At 43.6% G+C, this 27,724-nt stretch overlaps 1 protein-coding gene across 1 annotated transcript in view; it reads right to left on the bottom strand.

Moving 5' to 3' along the window:
- Positions 1 to 4,408: 4,408 nt before the first annotated feature.
- USP4 (ubiquitin specific peptidase 4) overlaps positions 4,409 to 27,724 on the bottom strand; it is a 44,874-nt gene continuing 21,558 nt past the window's right edge. The window contains exons 11-22 of the mRNA XM_086470540.1: positions 25,711 to 25,935; positions 22,996 to 23,079; positions 22,149 to 22,243; positions 11,545 to 11,736; positions 10,465 to 10,553; positions 9,267 to 9,482; positions 9,120 to 9,190; positions 8,396 to 8,511; positions 7,357 to 7,506; positions 6,543 to 6,646; positions 4,890 to 4,978; positions 4,409 to 4,747 (exon numbers count right to left, since the gene is read on the bottom strand). Of these exons, the coding sequence (XP_086326666.1) occupies positions 4,646 to 4,747; positions 4,890 to 4,978; positions 6,543 to 6,646; positions 7,357 to 7,506; positions 8,396 to 8,511; positions 9,120 to 9,190; positions 9,267 to 9,482; positions 10,465 to 10,553; positions 11,545 to 11,736; positions 22,149 to 22,243; positions 22,996 to 23,079; positions 25,711 to 25,935 (1,533 nt within the window). The 3' untranslated portion in view covers positions 4,409 to 4,645. The remainder of the gene's footprint in view (positions 4,748 to 4,889; positions 4,979 to 6,542; positions 6,647 to 7,356; positions 7,507 to 8,395; positions 8,512 to 9,119; positions 9,191 to 9,266; positions 9,483 to 10,464; positions 10,554 to 11,544; positions 11,737 to 22,148; positions 22,244 to 22,995; positions 23,080 to 25,710; positions 25,936 to 27,724) is intronic.

The following is a 27,724-nucleotide window of genomic DNA, read 5'->3' as shown; positions in this document are numbered from 1 at the left end:
TTCAGAACTGCAGTGACCTAACTTTGATTTGAGCCCCAAGGACTGAGTATGTTGTATTTGAGCCAAAGGCGCTCAGTATGGGTTTCTAGCTGGAGTTCTCTTTCTCTTCCTGGGAAATACACGCTAGAGAAAAAGACCTAAAAGTTCTAGTTTTAGTACGCAAAGAGACAGCTTGCTTGAGTTAAGGAACTTAGAACTTCCTAAGACTGAAAAAGTACAAGTAGTGTCTATGTTTCTGGTTTTATCCTTTTAAACAAATGCATAGCTAGTTATCCTTTGCTATTGAACAATTAAGACAACATCACCATGTTAGCAATTTGAAACTGACCTAGCAACGAAGTATCTAAGACATCTTCAGAAGTGGCATGAGGATTCAATTTCTGAAAGCAGTGCTTGTCCTTCCCCTTTATACTCCCTTTCCTGTTACAGTAATTGGGGTTTGAAGCTTTCTCAGAAGAAAACAAAAGCAGGAGGGAGATACTCGCCACCTGCCCACAGCAAAGCAGAGGACCTCTTGCATTCCTCTCATATCCAAGCCTGCACCAGGGCTGCCCAGTGCTGCAAAATCCCATCTGCTTTCTTCTCCCCTGGTCAACCTGCTGGTGGACACGCTGGTGGTCACAGGGGCAACTTCTGGCCCCCTCTTTGCTGCTTTCGTTCCTGGGCAGAGCAGCTCCTCAGAGGTCTTTGGCAGCAGAGAGCCAGAGATGGCATTTCTATGCAGAGGCAGCAAAACACACAGGACTACTCCCCTGTTAACGGAGTCCTCCCCAAGTCCATTTACAAGCACCTCAGGCTGCCTACAGAGCCCCTCCTGCCTGCCGCACTCGCAGCAGGCTGTCCACCTAGCAAGGGGCCCTGGCTGTTCCCCGTAGTCCCCATTCAGTTATTTACTGTGCCAGGTGGGGAAAATAAATACCTGTTTTGTTTAAGCCTCCTGCCTGATCATCTTCTTGCACTGTAGAGAACAGGGAGCAACTGTTCCTGGCTTGTCCTTCTGCAGGAGCTCCTCAGATCTCTATTACCCAAGGAGAAGAGTCCTAACCTGGGGAAATGCATCTTAAACAGATGCTCTTCCATACTCTGCAGCTGTTATTTTCTTCCCCTCTGTATTCTGAGCCCCTTTTTTGGGGGGAAATTGCTCACCCTCTTCAAAGCAGGAGCTGAGCCAGGGCTGAAACAGCCCATTTTCTGTTCTCACCAAAATCATCTCCCCTCTGAACAGGAGCCTCAGCTCAGAGATGTTCTTTTCTGTCTCAGAGACCTCTTTCCTGAATGCTAAGAACAGTGCTTCGCTGATAACACAACTTGTGTTATTTTTCCCTCCCTTTTGCAATGTGGAATTTAATTTTGCTTCATGCCCTTGGCGTTCTTGTATGAGCCTTTCTGCGAGCTGACGCACAATACCCAAACACCTCTGCATCTGAAAGCTGCCACTTTGCTTTCCCTTCTGCCCGTGACGGGTTTCACACTACGCTTTGGAGGTCAGCATTTCATAGCTAAGCTCACCATCTGCTGTTCCTCATTAAGGCTCTTCTAACCCTCTCTGAGGCTCCAGCGAAGATCAAGCTCCTCTGCTATTACACTGTAATCAGGACATGAAGGCTTCAAACATCCTTACTGGGGCTTCACAGTCCGCCTCGACCTGCAAGACTTTGGCAATCCCCCGGTTTCCCTGCACGCACACAAGCCTGTTGGATTTCATTTCCTCAGTCTTTTCCAGCCTACTCTCATATACGTGTTCGGGTTGCCTTGAGGAGGAAATTGCAGCAACTGCGGGACCACCATTTCAGTGGTACAGCCACAAGCAGCCCTGATGCCCCTGAAGAAAATGGACAGAAAGAAGGCCAGGATCCCCCGCGATCTGCAGAGGAAAAGGAACGATGAGGAAGCTGTAGCTGCGGCTGCCCAGTGCCACAGAAAGGCAAGGACGGGCTTTGCTACAGCACCAGATAGCAGCAACCCAGCACCACAGGCGAGAAAAGGCAACTCCAGAGCAAGCACGAACTCTGAGATGGACAGAGCAGCGCAGGCAGCAGCTGCTTTTCTCCCAAATCCCCACTGGCAGAGCAGGGAGGGTTGGCTCTGCGGGACTCGCCCTCCCCCAGCTGAAAGAGCTCCTGGAGCACCAGGCATCCCCACAAACAGCAGTCTCAGGTCACATAAAGCTAAAAATACAACAAAACCCAGTTTCAGTGCAAACCACTCTTTAATTTTCCTCTTTGTACAATAGAGCCAGCCACTTACAAAGTGCTAGTCTAAAAAACAGGTCTGGTATTACAGCACGCACACACCAGCCAAAGCTGACCAGCTCAGAGGCAGAGAAAGTAAGAGCTGGGCCACTTTTTCTGCAGTACAACAGTCTGTTCAGCATCTGAGCCCCACTGATGCGCTTCTCAGTGTCAGCATAGGTAGGGAGGCGAGGAGGAGAACAAAGGCTATTGCAGATTGATTTTTCTTTTAAAAGGACTTTTACTCCCCTCCCTTTCCTCTCTTCCCCATTTTGGAATGCCCGTATGATTTTCTTTCAGGGTAAAACAAACAAAAAAATGCTGATCAGAGTAATTCAGTGCAGTGCTACAGCTTAAAAACTGCCTTTTGGATGCTCCCGTAACAAGGAAAAAAAACAAACAAACAACAAAAACAACACAAATACAGTATTAAGAGCTGCTAAAATCCCAAACCACCCCAAAACCAGAACAGCAGAAGCAATTAAGCAATTCTGATCTCAGATCAAATTTCAATGCTTTAAAAGCAAAACTCTGCAGAAGAGGATCACAACATTAGTGTCCCAGCTAGAGGCAGCCCTCCCTCCTCCTCTCGCCTTCCAGCGCCCTGGCTAAGGGGCAGCATGGTGCTGCCCTCCCTTCCCATCACTCAGAGCAGAAGACAGCGAGTAGCTGGCTGGGCTTTTGCTTGGCTGCAGCACAGCAGAGGCTCAGGGACGGGCACCCAACCATTTCCTACGGGGCTGGATGCCGGGAGCTGCGGCAAGGGAGCTGAGCTGACATATTTGCGGTTAAATGGATGACTGCTGTTAGACTGACCGTCAGAGGAGGTCATGGCCAGCAACGAAGCCACAGGGACTGCACAGAGGACAGTGGCTGCAAGCACACGTTTCGTTGGGGAGGGGGGTGGGGGGGTGGTGGTGGCACAGGAAGCACAGCATCAGCCTGTCGTAGCCTTTTTGTTCTGCCAACGCACTTGGCTCCATGAAGGAAAACCCCTCCTGTTTGATTCACCACCTTGAGCTAGATCTTTCCCTAAAAAACAGACTAAGGCTTTAGATTTTTACAATTTTTCACACAGAAGACCAGTTTTTAACTGAACAGTGACCTGATCTAGTGCTCACAGGAGTCCTCATTCAAGAAGCTAGACTTGAGTCCTACAAGTAACACAGATGGCAAAGGACAAAGGGAAGAGCATTTGCCAGTTGCACCAGAAGGATGGAGCAGAACTACTGAACAGCTAAGGCAAAGAGAGACCTCAGACAGGACCATCACACCTGCAGCCTCACAGGAGATGATGGGATGGGGGATCTAAAAAGCAGCACTCAAGGGAGGAGGAGAAAGGCTGAAAGAGCAGTCCAAAAAAACCCAAAAGTCACAAGAGAAAAGGCTGAAAACTCACACAATCCATTGCATTGGGCTGTCATCCTTACAGGTGACAGCTCCAGGGACACAGTGCTGAGCTTTGCTGGAGAAAAAGCTCCAAGGAGTCACATAAATGAGAAAAAAAAAGGATAAAAATGCTGCCACTGCACAAACCATAGGAGAAATGGTGGAGGCAGAAAAGTGCTTACAGAGCAGCCTGGAAGTGAGGGGCATAGGAGACGGGTGGCAGAGGACAAGAAATCACCAACCTTATGGATGGTATTTTCTCTGCAGAATGGGAGCCAGAACAGCTGTATCCTGCACCGCTGCACGGATCAGCCTGCCATAGGCAGGTACAACTTGCTTCTGGCAAAGTTTCCTGCGTTACAGGATTCAGTGTTCACATGAAAAAGGCCGAGTCAAAACTGCCCAGAAGAGCCTCAAACACACCAGTGAAAAGGACACAAGACAAGAGAAACATTTGCTGCTTAGCAAGGGGACCAAGGTACGATGGCAGAGACTGCAACAGCCAGGCCACATGTACAGAGATTTGAACTGAGTTTCTAGAAAGGGTGCAGCAAGCCTCCCTAACACAGGCAGGGCCCAACAGCAACACCAGAGGGCTGGAGGAAGCCCCCACGCCGATTCACAGAATCGTACCCACTGTATTCCTCCATGGGCTCCTGAAAGGCTCACCTGTGACCTGGCCTCAGCTCAGGCTGTACTCTCCTGACCCCAGCTACAACCCTCAGCCCAAGACCCATAGCCCCAGCCCAGCTCAGCCCCAGCCCCTGCCTCTAGCCACACAGCTCAGCCAGATTTTAAAAAGAACTTTATTGAAGCTCCAATATATATTATTTTTGGCCTCTAAATACCCAAGAGTCAGCACCTATTCCTGGCTCTCCAGTGCTATTCTGCAACTCGCAGCACTGAATCTTTCAGTGCTAGATTTTCTGCTTGACTCCTACAGAAGGAAGAAAAATTTCAGATGCCTCAGGCATGGCTTTAGAAGAGCAACTGCTAACATGGTGGCCGAGTGCCGGAGGTGACATTTAGTTGGTATCCATGCCGTCACACTCTTCTTGGGAAGGAGATGGGGCACTATGTTCCTCACTGTTTCGGCGCTGATAAAACAGCACATACGCAGCTTTTGTCTACCAAACAAACAAAGAAGAAAACCATCTGAAACAATCCACACAGCTTGGCTGGAAATGTAACACCCCAAAGCAGGGAACCACACTTTCAGCACAAACTTTCTTTTAAGAAGGTCTTCTCCGCCTCAGGCCACATACTCACCACTATTTGGTCTTCTGAAGCCACTGATACACTGCTGTCATCGAAGTAGTACCACTTGTCATTGGCTTTGTTCTTTGCGTAGGCAGTGTCTGTCAGGAGAAGAAACTGCAGCTCAGTACTCATGGGAAGACCCCAGGTAACACCACACCAGCTGCACTGCACTGGCGGCGCTCGAGACTCACACTGAGTGTGCATGGGAGGCCAGGAGCCAGCTTTGACATTAACCACCCCAAACCTAGCTCACCACCATGCACATCTTCCAGAACATGCTAGCTGGTCCAGACCTACCCCGACAGCTGAGATATAGGGCAAAGAAACTCAGAAAAAATATCATAGTGCTTTGTTCATCCCCCTTGAGCCAGAGCTTTCCCAAACACACAGTTTAAGATTCTGCATTTTCACATTTTCTCATGAAAGTTTTCTGTTGATGATGGATCTGGTCTAGCACTTGCAAGAGGCCTCACTCAAGAAGGAAGTTGGACTAAAGTCCTGCAAAGTCTCTTCCAACCAAGACTTCTGTGACTATGACCTCCAATCTCAAAACATGTCCCCCGTCAGCTAACACTATCCTACAGTGACACACCCTACGAGTTAAGCACATACACTGCCCAATGGGGGTTCATCATCCTCTCACAGTAAAACACTTCTGGGGGTTCTAGAAGTGTCACCTACAGCATGGAACTGCGCAGACACCCGATACAGGGAACTCCACCTACAGATGCATTTCATCTATGCTGCAACAAAACCAGCAACAGAAAATACAGACTTGTCATTATGTAACAAAGGGGTTTTTTCTCCTGGTGGCATCACATTTTCCCTGCTATGTGAGCCCTTGGCAGTGCAAAGGTGGAGACATTCTACTGCAAACTCGTGCCAGCTGGGCAAGCAAGAGGTCCCAAGAACTACACATTTGTTTGTGGCTTGTTTTAGAAAGAGTCTGGAACAAAGGAAAATGGGGGGGGGGGGGCGGGCGGGGAAGTGCTTTAAATTGCTATTGCAGCAAACAGAGTTCAGGATAGGAAATACAGAAAGGCATCAGACTCAGACTCATGACAAGGCACGCCCCCTGTTCTGTCTTCCCAGCCTACAGGCAACTACTGCTTGCCAGACCTTGTCTCACCACCCCTGAGGGAATCTGGCAAGCTCTTGCTTGGCTGGCTCGACTGCTGGCAATCTGCTCTGCAGCCGTGACGCTGCACCCGCACTGGACAAGCAGCTGTCCTCTGGCATGCTGCAGGGCAAGCAGCTGAGTCCTGGAGATGAACTGACAACTTACGCTGAAGACTCTCCCCAGCACCCTCCAGTAAGAAGCTCCTTTCCACGATTTCACATTCAGCATCGAAAAATCCTGACTCCACTCGTAAGTTGGGGAACACCATCACACACTCCAATGACTACTAACCAAGGTCCTACAGACCTCAGAGTCAGACCTCACGCAGCTGCAAACTACACAAACTGGCTAGCTGCTCTGCAGATCCTAATAGGAAGGACATTACCCTCTGACATGATATTCGCCTGCATACAGAACACAGGTAAGTTTTGGACTAGACACCCTTGGTGAGGGCTGCTGCAGGTCTCCAATCCACAGAGCCCTCCCATGACCCCTCTGCTTGTATTTCCTTGCACACACAAGACACAGAAGCAGTTACTCACAGTGGCCTACTCCCATGGCTCCATAGTGATTGGAAACTGCAATGAGGTCATACACGTATGAGCCTGCTCTTGGGTCGCAGACAAACTCGGACATGTTTAAACCCCTGGAAGGAAATCCAAAAGTATACCAGTAACCAGCACTTCCTAAAAAGTCGTGCATGACACTAGGGAGGCATCACTGGTGGAGAAGTGCTGCATGCTGCTGCTCAACTGCCAGATGATATTAGTGTGAAGACCAGACACATTAACCCTCCCACACAGGGCAGGTCCTGGCAAACACATCAAGTGCTGCCAAATGATTTAAAAGGAGGTGCCGAGTAAAAGACAGTTCAGAGGGTCCCTGTGTAGACATGAAAAGTGAGATAGGAGTAGTAAGGAATACACTTCATCCTTGAGCAGGATGCTGACAAGCAAAAGCAGAGGAATGAGGCAGACTTTCATCTTGTACTTGTGTGATCTTCAGTACTACAAGTGCAGCTCTGCCCAACAAATTTGCTAAATTCTCTCAAGAAGTTCTCTTGGTTCAGCAAAATCACATTGTTTTAACTTAATTTCAGAAAAAAACAGTATCTGCTAGTAATTAGCATTCTTTGAGATGTGTAGAACTGATTAAGGTCAAGGTTAAAAAAAACCCTAAACCCCCCACAAAAACCAACCAACTCAACTGATGCCTGCTGTCTTGCATTTCAAGCCCAGAAGACAGAACTGTTCCAGCTACAGCTTTAATAACAAGCCTACCCAATAGTAACATCTGAAGTAGATTTCTCTTGACCAGCTTCTTCAAGCTCTTCCTAGCTTGAGGGAATAATCCTACCTGATGGGGAATTCCACAACAGTGTCAAGTTTATCCCTCCAGTATCTGCTGTATGAGAAGCGTTTTAAATGCACTACCAAAATCCTGGGCAAAGACCACAAGTCAAACTTCTTTGTAGCCTGTTGATGTTTCTTACAGTTAGGGCAGTACCTGAGGAAGGAGCAAGAAACAAGAAATTGAGTGACTACGTTAAAACAAAAGCTTCTGACCTTCCATTAAAAGATGCCTCAATAGCGCAGTACAGTCCCGGCCTCACAGAAGGCATTTTGGCTGCAAAACGCACAGGTGAACACACTTCCTCAGGTTTCCAAACTGCAACTTGCTTCCACTTCATAGGCAAAATGTCCTACAGCAAGTGCATTAACTGAATGTTGTATAAAGATTAATTTTTCTTTTGTAAATTAAAAGAGAGGTTTAAAGGTCCCATTACTTCTCTATTATCTCCTGACGCAGCTCAAACAGGTAACAGGTGCAAACACATCTATAGCATGTAATTGAAAATTAATAATAAACAATCACTTACTACACTATGTTGTTTTCTTACATAGCCAGCAAACCACCTTCACAGATCTGCACACACAGCAATCACAGTTTGGTCTCTTAGGACCTGCTGTACCTAGGTGCTCCGGACTAGGGACTTTTGGTAGAGTCTGGAGCAGGTCAGGGCTAGTTCAAGCTAGAAATAACAAAGGACTAAACCCTAAGGTAGCCACAAGCTTTCTCTCTTTATTACCACAACTGCTTCCTCTGACACTGCCTGGACGACAGACCTAAGCTGGGGAATTAAAAAGTAGCCTGATCTTTAGAAGCTACTTTTGGTAGCCCGCTGCTACCTTTCTTTTAAAGGCAGGAAACAAATACTTTTTATTAACCCATGTCTGCAGCCTATTAAGTCAATGACTTAACACATAACTGATACACTTCTCACAGATAAAGACAAAAGGACAGGCCTGGGAAGTGATCAGAACCCCATGACAAGTAATGTGAACTCAGTTACGGCATTTTACGATAAATGTGGCAGGCAGGCAGAGGCTCTTACCACGGGTCATGTTCACCAAGGGTTTCCATAGTAGTGAAGAGCTCTATGCAGTCTCTGAGGGCTACCACAGCTTTCTTCTTCTGTGGTTGTAGCATACTTCCATGTTTTTCAAATGCCTAGTGAAAGAGACACATGCTTTATCTAATTCCACATAGTCTGTAATCCTTGACATCACGAAAAGGGACACGCTCACCTTCACCATGCTGCCTACTTCTGGCCCCCCTTTCCCACCTACACGATCATCTCAAGCTTCCAGCCACTCCTTTCTTGTGTTACAAACAGTCCATAAGAGAGAATACACCAAACTTAGTAGGTTTAGGTTTGGTTGCTTTGGGTTTTTATTTTTTGCAAAGGAGTAACAACAACAGGTTATTCTGTTACAAAACATGATCCAGCAGAACTCTCACAGAAAGAACACTGAGCTTTCTACTAGGCTCTATGAACTTGGTTTCAGATTTCTTTCAAGTTTCAGATGTTTGTTTTGTTTCTTGAGTGGACTATGAACTGGACTACTTGCTTTGAAATGAAAAGGTTTACTTTTCAGAACACACTGGAAACAGATCAGCAATTATTGATCCATAGACCTTATCACTAGAAGATTCTACGTAAACATCTCTCACACTGGTGACTCCAATTTTTATGAAGGGAGCCACACCTACGTTTCACCATTTACAGTACCATGCAAATTCACATACAATTATTTACGAAAAGAGCATACTACAACCTGTGCCTCCTGTTCATCAAAAAGTAGCCTCCGTGTATCAGAATCCCAGTCAATTGCAAGCGCAGAAAAAGCTAGAAGAAAGAAGAAATATTTATTGCAAAGGCGTAAGGAGAAGGAAAAAAAAAAAGATAGCAAGACAACGATTACCATTCAGTTTTAAGATTTTTCCTTCTACAATGGAGTTTATCTCGGAGGTCCCAGAAGAATTCACGAGGCTAAAAGTGAAATGCTGCTTCTTGCAAGGCTGCAGGTCTCTTGCTGACTCGATCTGCATACAACCTTCAGAGTGGCAGGGATCAACTTCTGCCAGCTTTTCCTTGCTTTCTTGTCCGCCATCCTGATGCTCCATTTCTTCAATGTCACCTGGCAAAATTTAAAACAAGCACAATATTAAAGAGCTTCAGTGTGTTTGGACTGACACCTCACATGGACACTGTTTGCATGAGCCTGTTATGACGCACCCTGATTACTCAGAAAGTAATGAAAGGACACGCAGCAAAAGAAATCAGCGCTTGCTAACCACTACCTCTGAAGCTGTATTTCTTCCTTTAGCAGATGCCAGGTATTGTGCTACGTTTGCTATCCTAGTATAAGACATGATGGAGAGTGCTCCGTTCACAAGAGGTTAACAATCACACCTTCTGATAGCACACCCTAATAAACATCCCAAGAGAGAATCATCAGGATTGTAGTTGGGTGTCTTTACAGACGGTAGCACATAAGTCTCCAGGAAAGTTATTTCCATTCTTTGGGGAAAAAATGGGCATACTTTTTCCCCATTTAAAATTTCCCATTTAACTTGTTCCAGTTGTTACCTCCACAGCAGCACAAGTGAATCATTCCAAAGAGGAAAGGGAAACATGCATTTGCCATCAGGATTAAAAGCCTCCTTGTAAACTAGGAATTCCAACCTAGGAATGATATCTTGTGATTTTAGGTCCATGAATAGAAAATACCATTTCCACTTTATTTCTCCAGAACTTGCCTTTGTCACCTAACAGGCCAGTTTTCATCACCCAAGGGCATACTAGGAAAGGAGTTGCCTCTGCAGGGAGGCACCTGAACACCTAACAGGGAAGCAAGGACTTCCCTAACATTGGTTAAGATGAATGCATACCACACCTTGTTCTCCTGCTGCTGCTTACGCACATCTCACCTCTCTTGGAAGGAGAGTGGTCTACAAGAATTCTCACCACACCCTGCAGAAGCCCTATGCAATAGCGTGGTTTAACCATTGTGAAAAAACAATCTGTTGGAGCTTAAGCCAAATACACAGCACAAATCAAATGCTAATAAAGAGCTTTAAGTGCCAAAAAGCTTCCAGCCAGTTTTTAAAGGACTTTACCTTCAACTACACCATTGGAGCCATTACAGGTTCCTTTGTCCAGGCAGGGCGTAGAGTATTCTTCTGCCAAAGGGAGCTTCACATAGCGGCTAAAGAGAGGGAATGTTTTTATCACACGATCATACTAAAGCTGTACATCAGAACAACAGCATCCCTCTCCATCATCAGTCCTTGTTGTCCAAATCCTCTCAGCAAACCAGAACCCATCTGTACAGCACCATTTACAGGGCAAGAGCTCTCATTCTGAGTTGAACAACAATTTGGTAAGTCTCTGTTCTCCCTGCTTGTTCCATGTTTTACTGGCAGCAGATGGAAGATAAATAAGTTACAGCAGTACCATCTGAGAGCCCTGAAAACATGGCCCGAGTTCCACGCCTGACCCATTTTGCAACACCAAGCAGACAGCTTCCCTTGTGACCGCCATCAGCGTTATCTTACGGCCTGTTTTACTAGAGCCCAAAAAACCAGGACCTTGGAATGTCCTTGGGGTCTCTAGACACTAATGCAATGCAAATTCTGGTTTATAGGTCACACACAAATCACAGGATCACAGAATGTGAGGGGTTAGAAGGGACCTCGAAAGATCATCTAGTCCAATCCCCCTGCCAGAGCAGGGCCACCTAGAGTAGATCACACAGGAACACGTCCAGGTGGGTTTTGAATGTCTCCAGAGAAGGACACTCCACAACCTCTCTGGGCAGCCTGTTCCAGGGCTCTGTCACCCTCACAGTGGAAAAGTTTTTCCTTATGTTAATGTGGAACCTCCTATGGTCCAGCTTGCACCCATTGCCCCTTGTCCTGTCATTGGCCATCACCGAGAAGAGCCCGGCTCCATCCTCCTGTCACTCACCCTTTATGTATTTATAAACATTGATGAGGTCACCCCTCGGTCTCCTCAAAGCTAAAGAAATCCAGCTCCCTCAGCCTTTCGTCATAAGGGAAACGTTCCACCCCCTTAATCAAGGAAAATAAAGGAAAATTCTTCCCATTAACAAGGACACAGTTATCCTATTACAGTGTAACTGAATAAGCAACCACTAGAACTTTGCATAGGATTCAAAAGGTACCGATGTCACTTACCTGATCTGCTCCAAAACCACACTGTACAAATGATCCACAGTGAGCTTGTGTTTCGGCACAGATATTAATAGCGGCTGACCAAAGAGCACGGTCCCTGAAGTGTTGCTGGATTGCCTCATTGTCTTTTCCCGAAAGTAAACAGAGAGAGTAACATACTCTGAGCCATCCTCACCTGGCTTGCAAACTTCATACCTGTTTGAAAGACAGATATTGCCACAGGTTATTTCCACTGTTGAGAAGCACAGCAAGTAGAACCAATATGAACTCAGTCCAACAAGTCCCTCCACCAGGTCCTCCTGAGGACAAGAAGGATTGTACTCTGTCTTCATGCTACAGAGCAGTTTCCTGAACATTTCCCATGGCTCACAACAGCATAGGATACACACCTACCACCGACTCAACTGTCACCTTCCCTCTGTCTTTACTCCTAATTCACATCCCTATTGCCACTCGCCTCTCAAGACATTACCCTGACAACTACACGTTGCTTCAACCAGATCACAGCACCAGTAAAAAATACTAAATGCACTTTGAGATCCCTCAGACTGTGTTCCCTCTCAAGAAAGAAACCATCTCGATACCTTGGGTCTTGCATTCTCCCAGCCTCTCATACGGTTAATGGCCCGAGCTCACACCACTGAGCAGTCAACGTTTCAGAAAACCAAGAGTTTGGAAATGTCTGCTTCATAGAAAAATCCAAGGACAGTAAACACACCAGAAAAACATTCTGGAAGAAAACAAACAGCTCTGGAGAACAGTGAGGAGATGAGGAGACTGAGATGCAGCTTGTGCTACTGGGCACAACAGCAAATGAGATATTTGCAGATGTCAGAACCAAAAGAAACCATGTGGTCCAACACTATCACATTGTTCACTTCAGGACTATTCATTACAAAAGATTTTTTTCAGGAATGCCAAGTCATGCTGCTCTTTAATTTGGTGAGTCACCTGTCCCAGGGTTATCTTAAAACTGAAAGAGAAAGAAAGATTTCATGAAAGATGTCACTGCACGTAACAACCAAGACCACAATCACTCATCTGGAGGCAACAACTCTTAACAGCTCTCTTGCATTAGACAAGCCACTTCCCTCCTCTCAAGAGCCAAGAAACTTTTTTTTTTTTTTATTCCTGTGTTCAGAATGTTCTTGCAGAGCAGGGAGAATAAATTTCAGAGTTGTAGTTCTGCCCCACCGTACTTAAACAATAAGAGATCCCAGCTTGCACTGAATCAGTAGAGTATATGAAGAAAAATATCCTTCCAGGGAGTCCCACTCCAGCCTACCAAGAGCATTAGAGATCAGAGTCACGAGTAAGACAGTCCAACACAACTGGCTGTTGAGGCTTTCTAGGCTGTCAATGCTATTCAGCTGTATACCAGCACTGGAAACAATTCACACCTTCTAAAGTTTCCTGAGAAATTGCACCAAAGAGGTGAATTATTTTACTTAGCACTGTTTAAAAAACAAAAGACCATACTCTATCCCAGAATATCATCTATGATTAACTCCAGTTCCTACAAGACCCTTAAACTGGACTCCTATAAAACAGGTCGGTACACAACACGCGCACATTCCTCGACACGGGTGTGACTGCCTCTCACACCACCTACACTGTGCTCTGCAAGCAGCAATTAATGCAGTCCCCATTTATACTACACCCTCATATATCTGAATGAAGCCCTGCCCATGCGACGGAACAGATGGGAAAAAGAAAAAGCTAGTTATTACCCACACGCAGGCATCATCCATCACAGCCACCCAGCATGCCGTACCCCTAAAACGCTCTGCAAAAGAGCATCTCACATACTTCTTGCTGAAACCTAACAAATTTGGTTACCCAAGGGCCCCCCTACCTACTTCACCTCAGAACAGCTTTTACACACTAGTACTAGAGGCAGACATATCAGAAACAGGATCTGTCATTTTCTGAATCTTTTGAGCAAGTCATCCCTTCTAAAAAGAAAAAAAAAATCTAATATAAAATACTTTATCTATAGTTTAAGGATGGCTATAATGCTGATACTGGGAATTACTGGACAATAGACTGTAATTCTGTATCTTACAGTTTAATTTAAATAATAGAACATAAAGGTGATGCTACATCAGACCACAACATGGTTTTAGAAGTCCACGTCATTAGCTCAGCTGCTACCACATTGCCGGATATTGTCTGGTTGCCTTTATAATTCATGACAGCTCTGAAAAGTGTCTGAAAACTGCTAAGCAATAGGGCAGGACTTGACCAGTCTTCATCAGTATTATCAAGGCTTCAGGTCTGTGGTTATGACCCAGAAAGGAGGCAGTGAGCAATGAAGTATGTAATTTCTGTTCCCTTGCAAACTAAAAGTTAAGCAAGTGCACACAAGCATGAAAAGCTACAGAAAGACAAAGCAGAGCAATGTGAAAGGGCACTGAAATCAAAAAACACCACGAGCTAAACACCAGGCTTCTTGTATGTTATTGAAACAATCCCTCCCAAGTGCTAGGATCTATGATACTAATTCCATCTGGGAAACACTATGCGGATCACAAGTCAGTCAGTCAACAACCAAGAAAAGAAGTATATTTTGTAAGAGGACATAGAAAGGTAGGAAAAAAAAAAAAGCCATTGCAGAAACTGACAAACAGATCCTTCTGAGCAGGATTACTATGGCACACCAACCCAGAGATGCTGCTGTGAAATTACAGAAAGTTCAAAAGTTGACAGTAAGAATGAACAGAGGACTAGAAAAAACCTGGGGGAAAGTGCTGCACATATTCTGATCTCTTCTGGGAAGTGGAAAAACTCCTAGTCTGTTCACTTTCTCTCGTAGTACCAGAACACATACAAACAAGTAAACTAGAGATAAGAAACTGTAAATGTAACTTTTTCACAAAACAGGTAGTTTGTCCTGCAGAAGCTGGTCACAGGATTTTGCCAGTCTTACAGAGGAGCAAGATTAAAAAGGATGAGGGAACTAAACTATAAAGATTTTTACAAAGCTTAAAAAAATACAAGCTCATTTTGTAAAGTAGACAAACCCGTTACTTCAAGCAAGAAAACACCAATTTCAGCAAGCGAGAACAAACTTCCTCGATCGGTGTGCTACAAGATCTCACACATCTCAAACATTTCATATAAGACTACTGGACTAGCTGGTTTGCTGACCTAACTAACTCAGTCCAATAATTGCTGTAGCCTCAGTCACGTTAACAAACCTGATGTTTCTGCAGCCAGACATGGTTTTTTCAAGACCATGAACTCATGTAAATTTAATACATAGCATGTTGAAAAGAAGGCGGAAAACACGGTATGTATGGCAAGCTAAATATGTCTTACTGAAATACGCACAATTTTATAGGTTAAAGGTGACCTGCAAATCAATTTGTGATACTTTCATCAACATAAACAATATATATTGTATTTTATGCCCCATTAGCCAGGCTAAGAGAACAAGGGTATCTAGTTTATCCACTAAAATGTTTTTCTTCTTAGGCCTTAAGAACTAAGAAGAAATATTAAGAGCAATACCCTTGAAACGGGCTGTGGAGTTTGTTTTCAAGTGTTACTTACCTGACCCCTTGTAGGCCGGCTCCAAGCTCCAGCAGGATCCCTGGGTGATGTGATATCACCAGCATGGTGCATGTGTGGGTGTTACATTGGAGCGGGAGCCAGGGGTCCTAGCAGGGCTGGACTTCACAGAACCTAAGGAAAAGAAATAGTAAGCATTTCGGTTATGTGCTGAATGCTGGTCCCTGCTTAGCCTGGAGAATGAGAGCATTCAGCACAAACACTGAACTGTCGTCAAATTGATTTGCAGACCACCTTTACACAAGTGACTTTCTGATCATTTGCCACAGATCTCCCTGGCCTTTCACAGGAACAACATGCCTCGAGAGAAACATTTACAACGCTGTGAGAAGCAGGCTTGTCCCACCGTTCTTTGGCTGCACTGCCCCTACACATCATGCCAGCGATCTTGCCTCAAGTCTTACATCAAAGCCCCCTATTTCTGCAAGCATCTCACCTCTTTTCTGATGCTAAATATTAACACATCTTGCATCAGGCCTACATTACCTTTCCAAACCTGTTATGATGAGAAAGAGGGGACTGCAAAGCCCCACAAAAGAACGGCCTTGGAGAATTCTAGCCCCAGAGTCTCCTTCCCTTTCAGGTGACCTGGAGAAATGTACAGTTGTGTCCTTTTGTGAAAAAGAGGCCAAGTTCATTTTGGCATGCATCTGAGAGTAAATTAAAGCCATTTAAATATTAAGAAGCCCAGTAACATTCACATTTCTTCTTTTTGAAGTTTTATTATCAGAGAGCACAACAGATAAGGTAATACACCACAAGAATCCATGAGCCAGAAACTGAACCAGTGAAACATACAATGTATCTTAGCCATCCAGACAGGTTTGGGTTTTTTCTTTCAAATTACTGTCCATTCAGCTTAAATTCCAAATGGAGTCCAATTCTCTTTCCTCTGCCTCCCACCAAGACTCAGCATCTCCTACCACTTTAGTGGGAAATGAAAATTCACAACACATGTCTCAAGATGTCCAAGGTGCCCTCCAAAAATCACATAAGGCTGAATATGTTTCCCTCATATCCCTACAGTGAAAACAGGAAAAAAATACAACTCTTCTGACCACTGAAATCACCTTAAAAAGGTGCAAGCTCAATATTCTATACATCCCACATACTGCACATTTCACAAACATTCATCAACAGAACAATCTGGGCTACAATATCTGTGCCTGCAGACCATGTCCTCTATCAAACAAATACAAGAAAAACAATAAAGTACATTACAGCTGTGCTACTCCTACTACAACGTGTTATGTGAGTTCCTGCTCAGTGACATTTACAACTGAAGCATTTCATGGAAATCGATATTCTGCTCAGTAACCAACCAATTCAGAAGCCTAAATCGAAGTTGAGACTTAAGACACTGGTGTCAAAAGCAAGACAACAGTACAAGAGTAACCTTCTAGTTTAAATCATGTCCCTGCTGAGGCACAGATCATCTATAGTTACAGTATTAGAGCCTTTCTTGATTTTTTAATAGAGACGTGTTGCTAGCTGGCTAACACACAATAGTCTAAAATCAGAAGTCTGTTGAACGGGGATATCATTGTCATATGCAGACCCAGGTCTGGCTATTGCTTTCAGCAAAGCAAACCTGTAGAAATACTGCAAGGCCATTCATATTTAAATTTTTCAGTCCTGAGACAACTTGAGGTGATGCTAAGAAACGCACAGAAGGCAAGAACCGCCAGTTTAAGTTACTACAAGACCCTAAAGCTTCAGAACCATTGAAACAACTGATTTCTGTTACAGAAAACAGTCACTCAGGTGATCACAGCTGGAAGATCTGCTGGACTCTGAGCAAAGTCCTGTTTAGAGGGGACAAGGAGAACAAGGAACAAAGGAACAATTCAATGGCAGCTGCTCATGAAGTCAGAGCCCAGGGCCCTGTAGCTCCCTCTATCACTACACACCCATTCTTTGCATTCTCAGACTCTAGCAAACAACCACAGATGATTACTAACACGACCTTGGTTTGCTGCTGCCAGCGGAAGAGAGGAATACTTTTCAGGTGAGGAAACTGTTACAACATTAAAAAGATGATTTAAACACTAGCAGGAGTCATGGAAGGGTGCTGTCTTCAGTTTATCACAGCTACTCTCATAATTCTCTCAGCATGGCTATCAGGAATGAACAAACTAGAAGACCTGTGAGCACACTCAAATTCAAAGTCTAGGCAGCAAAATCCTTCAGGAAAACACCTCAAAAGTCAATAGGACCCACGGAGCAGTCTGCAATTTTAAAACAGAAGTTTGGGAAACGTACACATGAGAAACCTATTTCTGAATATGCTGTACTGATTTAACTTTGCACTTCGGTTTCTAACCAGTGAAAGAAACTTTGCATCTACCTTCAACTACTTAAAACAAGTAATGAGATGTACACACATTACAGTTTGCCAACAAGGAAGTCTTGCCACTGGACATTACTGGAAAATAAGAACAGAGGATCGGTATATAAAAGGGACAGGATCAATAAAACATTAATTAGGAAAGAGTTCAAGTATGCGAGACTGAATATCGTGCTAATTTAAATACAAGAGATGTTTTGATTCTAGAAAACATCTCTTATTTAAATACAAACAACTAACTAATGGTGCCCAGTCATATCCCAGGTCACATATTATATGTGAACTTTAAACACATCTAGGTTAACGTTTAGTACCTAAGAACACACCCTGCAAAAGGTACCATGATTACCAGACAATCCCCTCTGGTTTGTTTTTCCCACCTGATAGCTGGCATACCTCTCACTTAGCTTTGCTGCACTGTCAGCACAACACCCTGAAATGATGCAGTTTTCCTATGTGATTTGTAACATAAGTAATGCTACTAAAAATCCCCTCATCTTTTCCATAACTTCTATGCTCCTAGAATAGAAGCTGATATGTTTTAGTTTTACTAAACAAGGCAATTAAGAGATTCAAACAAGCCTTAGGAAAAAATACGTTTTTAAATCATGGTAGGCAAGCAGCTTCCAAAGGGTTTGTTCCTTGCTTATAAATCAATTACTATCTCATCACACCAACTTTAGAAAATCGTCTTAGAAGTTTATTTTGGGGCAATATCCAGTATAAATGTAGTACAAATAAATTTTTGATGGGTTAGCATGATTTATTGATTTTTTTTTTTTTAGGTTGTTATTTATTTCCCTTGTGAATTCTGGGTGAAAAAACTGTTAATGTAAACTAATGCATTATACTTTCTAATAAAAGGCAGCTGTTCCCCTTCTTTAATCAATACAAAGATAGTTTTCTTTCAGGAACAGAAGAGAGATACATTACTCAGTGTAACTAGTGACACACCCCACAACTACATCACCAGTCAGCACAAGAGAATATTTTCCAAGCTGAACATTTGTGGACTACACAGGCATACACAGCCATCCTTCAAGTCAGAAGCAGCAAGTCTTTTCCTGTCACTTCTCTGAAGAATTTGCCTTAATTTAAAAACAAAAGAACAAAATGCTTTTTAGTGAGCACTCAAGTTTTCTTCACTGACTTTGGGGAAACAAAATGTTTCTCACCTACACATTATTTCAATTACATATTTTTAGTTTCAAGTGGAAGCAAGTTTGTTCTTTAAGGATGGAAGATTCTGCAAGACTTACTTTTTTTTTTAATATTTTTTTATTCCTCCACTTAATAAACAGTGAGATACTTGCCTGAAATCTAAGGTAAGTAAGGTGCTGGGATATCAGAAGCTCCTGAAGTTACTGGCAGCAGCAGCAATCTAAACACACGACCGCCAGGTTGCCAGATTCTCCAGCCACGCATCACACAACATTTTCAGGAAGGCAGCAAGCCCTGATCTGACATGTTACCATTGATAACTTCTGCCAGAAATGCAACAGCTTGAGGAGCACCTGAAAATTTTCTCTTTAATCCACCCCTGTCCCACTCTTAAGCCACTTCCATGCATACACCAGCTCCACGCCAGACAAGAGACTGGTTGTTTTAACACTGCCCTGTATCCTGACCCAGGTTATCTTCTAGTTCTGCAGCTACAGCGACCCAGCTAAGGTACAGAACGAATGCAGAGTGTTACTCAACTAGCACTTAGGATAAGCGTAAGCTACATTTTCATGCTAAAACAAATAAAAAGCAGGAAATTTTAGGAACACTAAACCAGTTAGGCTAGAAGGAACAAGTTAACCAGAGAACACAGGGGGAGTGAATGGGGCTGCTCCTACTCTGGTTTTGGAGAAAAGGCCCACAAAGAAAGCGTGCAGTGCAGCGCCTGGGTCCAGCCCCAAGGCAGGTAGCCGTGGCAGGTAGGAAGTCAGAGCAGTATTTGGTTCTCATCAAAAAGAGCAAGAAGGCAACCCAAGAGAAGTCCCAGCATTGAAGGAAAATGTACAAGGGCCAGCGTGATGGCTAAAGTGCTGAGGTGGGGTCTGTGCAGGAGTCCTCTCTAGCAGGTACAAAATCATCCTTTCTGCAAGATGCAAAAGGCAGAGATGCACCTCCACAGCTACAAGAACATTCCCAACGGAAAACAAGTTTTGAAACCAGCAAGACAAAAATATTCACACTACTTTGGAGTTAAGCACTTCTTTAGCAATGATGTACCAAGTCCAAACAGACAATATTACCCCTTGAAAAGCAACTCGGATAATTCTCAGTCTTAAACATTAAGATTTAGAAAGCCTGAAAAACACTTATACAAGACAGTTTCAACTTACTGAAGAGTTTTAATTCACAGATATCTCAAGGATTCCTGAGACCATGGGCTAAATACGAAGAAAAAATTAAAACATTTCCTGCAAGGAAAAACACTAAAGGAAATCATAATTTCTTAAAAAGACACTAGAAACACGTAACACATGGGGTACCAAAAAAAAAATAATAAAAGCTTTCAGCGTATTCTTAATGTCATCAGTTTGCAAGAGCCCAACGAACCAAAAACCTAACACAACTAGTCTTAAATTCCTACAGAGTCCTTTCAGCAACAATTTTCAAGGTTTCTCCCAGTGCCACTACACTCTCACAGCCCGCTTACCTCAGGCTCTATAAGCAAGTAACAGCAAAAGGGTAAAAATTCCTAAAGATTCACTCAAATCTGCAGTTCAGAAATCCCAAGTTGAAGACCCACCCTGATTGCTCCCCCCTTGTACGGATCTTAACACAAACCTCAGTACTGTCAACCCCTCCTTTCACAACCACTTCAGCAGATACAAGACCTTAATAGATGGAAAAATGTAAGAACCTTCACACTACTATTACCATTTCCTGAATGATTTAATTAAATTTTAGAACACCTGAGAGCAGCCTTTTTAGAACCAAACCAGGTAAGCAGATTGTCCACGATAAAAGTAATTATGCACTTGCCTTTAAATGAAAGTTTTGCTCTTTATGAACAAGTGTATCAAAAACGCAACAGAGAAACAAGACTCCCTTTCAATAAAAGAATGCTGGGTTTTAGCTGTAGGTTAGAATACTACTTTACATATCTTTTTCCTGGTAGCATCACCTATTAAAGGTAGTTCCTCTGAACAGCCTTCTCCTAATTCTTTCCCTGGTGCCTGGCTGCTTGCTCTTGCGCCACAGTGCTGAAAACATCTTAGAGGGTGTACATAGAAAAATAGGATTAGCAAAACTTCCTCCTGCTACCTCTCCTCTTCTTTGGAGGGTTATTTTTAACCAAGGTGAGTTCACTCCCTATGCCTCTGACTCACAGCATCACCTCATGTACAGTTGCACCTGCAATAAAAGTGATTGCAAAGGAAGTGGTGATGGCAAAGGAAAAATACACATGGAACTGCAGTTCAGCTAATGCTTCCCCCCCCCCGACCCCAGAGCAAACCTGAATCAGACACAGTTGCCCTCTGTGGAGGGATATGCAACATGTGATGCCTGTAGGAAAGTGGGGTATTTTTTTTTTTAATTACCACTGTAACATCATGCTTCTTGGATTTTTCAATGTTTTACTAGCTTTGGAGACAGACTTACTTACAATCTAACACTTTACAATACCCTCACAAAACAGATTTTGCAGAAGCCAAATGTCCTTCCCAGGCATCCTAACCAGCCACACCTTTAGCTGCAACTGAAGAAACATGACAAGAACTTTCAGAAAAACTCAGACATTACATCTCAGCAGTGAGGTCACGACAGACAGCATGACAGAATAGCACCAAGCAGTATGTCACAGCACCCACTCAGTGAAATGTACACGCTGCACCAGAGTACGTTAGTGCAGGACTTCACACTGGCGCAACAACTGTACGGAAGAAACATCCTTGCACTGGAACAGTCTCACATGAGGAAGACTGGACTTGTGATGAAGGGCTGGATTTGACTTCACAAGCCCCAGGTTCAATTGCGAGCCTCAAAGTCCATTTTGCACTTCACGTGCAATATTCTTCATTTTCCAGCTGCAATACAGGAACACTAATTTTGCTCACCAGATTTCATGGATAACTGGAGACATCTGATCTCATCCACCACGTGTACGTAAAACATGAAGCACAACCAAACCCTCAGAACCACAGTTAAGGCACAAATAGTGTAAGCACCAGTCAAGAGTCTATCAAGAACCTCCAAATCATGGTTAGCTGCATGCTATAACACCTATGTTGGCTGTTAGGAGAGGCAGAGTAAACCAGCTTAGACTTCATGCTATCCTAGTAACAGCTCCAAGGCATTTGGCTGATTTGGAGCATAAGAACAGTAAGCGTGAGCTTGCCTAAAAATGCCAGTGAAAGTGTAACTGTAATCCAGACAGCACATTGTCTCTGATATAGGCTTGCAGAAAGGTCCAAACTGCAGAACACAGACCAAACAAAAAGTTCATTATTACCCAGGGCCATGACTTCCTTTATGTTAGAAAAACACCTACTAAACACTGCATATGCTGATCTGCTGCTAGGAGAAGTACTGCATTACTGCTAAGTCATGCAAAAGGTCTATAGGAAGGCTTAGCTTTTGAAAGAGGAAAATAATTTAAAAAAAAAAAAATATCGGGTTTTATATCCTGAAACCAAAGAGAACGTTTTGTAGCATTCTTTGTATCACGGCATCTTCCCACTTTACTCACACAAAGATGTCGTCTTTTGGCATGATATGATTTAAACCTTCATCCATTTGGAAAATTTTGTGGAACCGATGATTATACACGTCTGTCACCACCATCTAGAACAGCAAGTGATATTTGCAAAGATATTACAGTAAAAGCTTACATAAATACAGGCAAACTAACTTTAAATTTAAGCAACAGTTTATTCCTATTCTTTATCACAATTTTCAGCACACCAACATCAGCACTGTTCTGTAACAGCACCCAGCAGCTAATCAGCTGTATTTGTTAAGATGGATCAGAAAAACACAGGAAACAACAGGCTGATTTTACAGAGGTACTGAGGAGATGCAATTCCAACAGCTGCAAGTCAGCCTGATGGAAACAACAGCACTGATCCCAACATCAAAGTGGCAACAGGCTAATATTTCAGGCACTCACATCTATAATTAACTGAAATAAACAGAAGCACCACACTAGCATCCTGAGAATACCCCACCAACTACAAAACCATTCCCTCTAGAAAAGCTCACCTGACCCCTTTCTTATTAAAAGGATGTCCAAGAAGAGGTGGACCCAAAACAGAAATTGAACATCTCTCAGTACTAAGAAGCTGCACTTATCAGAAATGCTGGGGGTGAGGGCTAGCTTTCTGCCCCTTCTCTTAAACCTCTCTACTGCAATGGGAGCATCAGAATAAACATCGATTGTTTCATGCATCTTTTTATTTCACAAAGAACATCTAAACTTGTTAGGGTTTTGTCACTATTTCATTAAGTTCAACTTACCCATCTAAAAGCTAGGCCACCAAAATGCTTCAAAAAAGAACACACATTTATCAAAATTACTGTGCTGCATTTATCCTTACATTTTCTGCAGGAACACCAGAGAGTTTGGAGAGTGATTCACACAGATCCGAGATGGCCCCCATCATCGGCACCACAACCCGGTACTAGAAACAAAGATAACATCATGCTTACACCAGGCAAAATAAACCAATGCAAGGCAGAGCACAAGAAAATGGAAACAAAACCTGAATTTATAGGAGTTCTACTGAAGTTAAGGTCACAGCCACACACTTTCAGGTCTTCCGGACCTCAGCTCTTCCTTACAAAGCAGAGATTTGGAAAGAACGAAAGAGCCTTAAACAGCTGTTTTTCTGCTTTAGTCGGGCTCAGCAGTAGTAAAACACACACAGATGCACACACCCCCAAACCAACCCTCCTGAGCAGATTAGACTACTTAAACCTTCGTTTGATGGGCAACTTCATCCATACAGGCTGTGGTTCACTTCTTTTAAGAGTTCTGTTCTTGACATGCCCTCAGACTGAAACGAATCCCCAAAGCTCTCCCTGAATAGGACACACCATGCATTATACTGCACTGAGGCTGGCTGGGAGGGAGTTACTTTCCCTATAGCACCCTGTACGGTGTTGCGCGTTGGATCTGCAGCTAAAACAGTGTCGATACGGCACTGATGTTTTGGCCATTGCTGAGCAGCACTTGTGCAGCATTAAGGCTATCTCTTTGTCCCCACTCTGCCCCTTCAGCAGATGGGCTGGGGGTGGGCAAGCAGCTGGGAGGGGACGCAGCCAAGACAGCTGTCCTGAACTGCCCAAAGGGCTACTCCATACTATATAATGTGATGCTTGGCAATCAAAATTGCAATAGAGAAAGAAATGGCATTTTTTAGCTTCCAAGGTTATTGCTCAGAGACTGGCTGGGCACTGGTCTGCTCATGGGAGGTGGCAGGTGATTTCCTCTGCATCATTTGTGTCATTGTCCCCACCTCCCCACTTTTCCTTCACCTATTAAACCATCTTTATTGCAATCCATGGGCTTTCTTGCTTTTATTCTTTCTATTCTCTCCTCATTCCCACTGTGGAGAGGGCAGGGGGGAATGAGCAAGAGGCTATGTGGGTGCTCAGCTGCTGTCCCGGGTCAGTGCACCACTTTCATTAAGCTACAAAAATCATGAGAGGCACTGTCAAGAAACCTTTCACTCTCTAAAGCAGAAATATCTTTTAAGTCAGTGTGAACACTCTACCTTAGATGTTAAATAGCTGATAATCCATTGATTCCACTTCTAGTGCTCTGAACACTTCCCTGAAGATAGGTCTGTGAGCTTTTAACACTGCTAAGTGACATTCTGCAGACAGGAATGTGAGTGGATGCAAGAATACAGGTGTACCAGAACACAAGCATCTATAGTTTGGTTTAACCTAGCATCCCTCCTCCATCAAGGAATCAGTACCGTATGTTTTAGAGAAGGACTCAGAGGCACTGTAGGTTCTAGACAGGCACAAGGAGAATTATGTTGAACACAATTGCCTTGACTAAAATGAATATGGATACTGATCCGTAACTCCACAGGATCTTCTCAGTTATACTATCCATCTGCATATTGCACTGTGGCCATCAGAGCCCTCGAGTTCACTTTCTCTTAGCACAACCCACATGGCAGAGACACAGTTCCTTCTCGTGTCACACACCAGTGGGGAGCAGTGGTGCACATCTCCAGCCTCTCAACTGAGAGACCGCAAAAGGCAAAGAATTGCTCACAGGGAGACTGAAGGTGGGATGTAGAACACGCACGTGGCCAACTCATCTAAAAGAGCTTCAGCTAGTGGAAGTTCCATTGATCTTGATTTTTCAAAGTAGAAGAATTTATCCTTTCAGTCCCTATGCTGTTGGTAATCTTGCTTGTTTTGTCAATGAATCCCTCCTCTGTTCTTGCCCCTTATAAAGTTTTGGTGACAAGAACAAAAGCAGCTGTCTGATTTCACAGCTGCACAAAAAGCAGGATGAAAAACTACTGTCAATTCAGCATACATCTCCACTGTACCTACAAACCCCCTCAAACTAACAGTGCATACAAAAAACCACAAGTTTTACCACCTGCAGTTATAACCCATAGCACATGCAAATATTGCCAATCAGTGCCACCGAAACTGCTTTGCTTTTTCCTTTGGTAAATGCCCATCTGCCATCAGGGCATCTAGTCACTCTGCCTGGGCCTCCCAGATCTTGTGTTTTGATATGTGTGCCAAGCACAAGGTTACTGCAGGTATGTGTGTGCCCAGGCACAGGCACATTTGAAAAAAATTAAATAAAATCCTCTACCTTGGAAGCTAGCAGGCTGTAAAATCAACCAAGTAATTTTTGGTTTTCTTTCCGCTCCCCTCCCCAAGAGGAATTGTTTTTCATTTCTGTTTGAAATTCAGAGGCCTTACCCATTGAGGTAAGTTTCACCTTTACATTTTCCAAGGTAACACAAGGTAAACATGCCAACGCAAACACATTACTGCTTTCAGGGAGCAATACATCATACACAGGTAATCTCATCACAGGAACAGGTAAGCTACTTCCAGCTGATCCATGACCCTGGTCTCACAAACCAAGATTTTACAAAGCCACTTGATTTCCTGTGTTCAATTCTCACCTTTCACATTTAAAAAAACGCACTCTACCTCACTCAAAGGTGAACATCAGTGTCCTTTAGATTACTTGAAAAGCCTCAACTTTAAAACCCAAGAGAGAGACTCAGATGACTCAAAAGAAATTTGTCTTCAACACGCCTCACCTGGACAGGTCTACACTGTGGGTCTGCATATACCAGGGTAACTTCCATGAGACGATCTCTCCTCAAAGGCAGTGGCAGGGTTAAGTAACAGAAGGGATCAAAAGTCACAGAAACTTTGGAGCATTTGGGACAAACAAGAGTAGATTTGAAAAGACCGTGAAAAATATCCACAATGATAGAATCATTCCTCAGCCTATGATTCTCCCAGGCCTCTTTTGCAACCTCCTACAAAAAGAAAAAAAAAATATTAAAAGTTATTTCTCACGAACACTTCCACAGTATGGCAAGCACAGGGATGAAAGAAAACTCAGAAAATTCATACTGACAGGTAAATTTCACAGAAATGGGGGTCTACCAGTGTGTCCAGCATAACACACTGGGATTTTTTTCTCATGGAAACTAAGGCCTTGCATCAAGTCAAACGTAATACATCTGTTTCAGCTGAGTCACTTGGTCAGGTATTCCTTGGTGCCCACAATGCCAGAAGCATGAATGGAGCTGAGGGGACAGTGACAGGGTTACATGCTGCTCTTCAGGACAGAAAGCTGCTAATGAGATACGCTCCAGCCTCCTCCATAAGGAACAGGCTGCTGCCCTCTGCTTTTGAAAGTCAACTGCAGTTACAGCTTCTGAGGGGAAAAAAGAAAAAAAAAAAAGTTTTTTCTTCTTGGAAAATGATGGTCCATGTCTCCCAAATAAGGAAACAAATTGCAACACCTTGAAGACTTTCACAATCCAACTTATAAACTCCTTACCTAAGGGCATCTGATAACTGGCATTTGTCTATTCTGTGATTCAATGCAATCAGAGGCTCTTCTTAGCATGAGACTTTTAGTTTATCATACAATACCATATATTTTATATATAAGTCAAGTGAAATAAGTGCCATAGACACACATGCACTGCAATGCTACCATCACTAACCAGGATGCTGAGATGGCAACAGAGCAATAACCTCCAACATCTGCAGTGACATGGATGCAAGGCAGAAACACGTGGCATCTCCTACACTGGGGGGAGGGAAGTACCTAAACAGAATGAAGGCATGCTGGGCATTCTTGCCATCCCACATCAGCATTTTTTGGAGAGAAAATAAAAGATTAAATATACTACTTCTTGTGGTGTTGCCACATGCGTTTTATTGTGCAAGAAAAGGCGAAAGACATGAAATTATTGCCCATTAAGAGGAAAAAAGAACTAGTCATATACACTTCCTAAAAACAGTTATTGCATCTGGCTTTTAGAGGCTCCTAAAGCGTTTTCCCACCTAATGTATTTACTCTGGATTCTGCATTTGTCAGTAAGTTGCTGCTGTTTGTACTGTGACAAGAGGTAAAAGCCTGATCAGGAGAGCATGAGTTCACCTAGGGAAAGGCATTTCACTATTATGTATCTCAGTTTAACACGAGCATGGCGTTTCCCAGCTTCAGAGGAACAAAGAAGTGTCTGCAAGGGCCTCTTGTCAGGAAAATGGCATAAGAGAATTACTTTTCTCTATTTAGATAGAGTGCGTAACTGGAGCCCAAGGGTATTTAAATTAAAATTAAAATTAAATTAAATGTAAAGTTGCTTTAATATCAGTGTACCCATTTCCACGGCACCAGAAAGAAGAAAAATCAAGCCAAGCCTCCTAAGGAGATGCAGTTAGTTCACCAAACACTAGGAATTCATCAAGATCCATGGTTGTACTGAGTCACTTGTATAATATATGTACTTTGGTTCTCTCCTTGTCTAGAGCAGTGCTTTCATGCACCCTATTCAGCCTGTTTTTAAATCTAGCTCATGGATTACATTTGGCTAGAGGCCATGAGGGAGCACACATGAGGAGTCTGGCCCAATAGCTCATTTCATTTAACACTGCTGTCCACCAGTGGGACACTGGAATGGCTGCTTACAACCCCACACCCAGGGCACGTGTTCAGACCCTTATTTGAGGGGCACCCTGGCACCTCCACGTGAGAATGTCCCAGTCCCACCCAAGTCCACATGCAAGTATGATGCTCTGCACAGTAAG

This window comes from Leptosomus discolor, chromosome 9 (genome assembly GCF_034619465.1).
Source record: "Leptosomus discolor isolate bLepDis1 chromosome 9, bLepDis1.hap2, whole genome shotgun sequence".
NCBI lineage: Eukaryota > Metazoa > Chordata > Aves > Leptosomiformes > Leptosomidae > Leptosomus > Leptosomus discolor.
The sequence above is the reverse complement of the archived record's forward strand: the minus strand, read 5'-3'. Positions and strand labels throughout refer to the sequence as shown.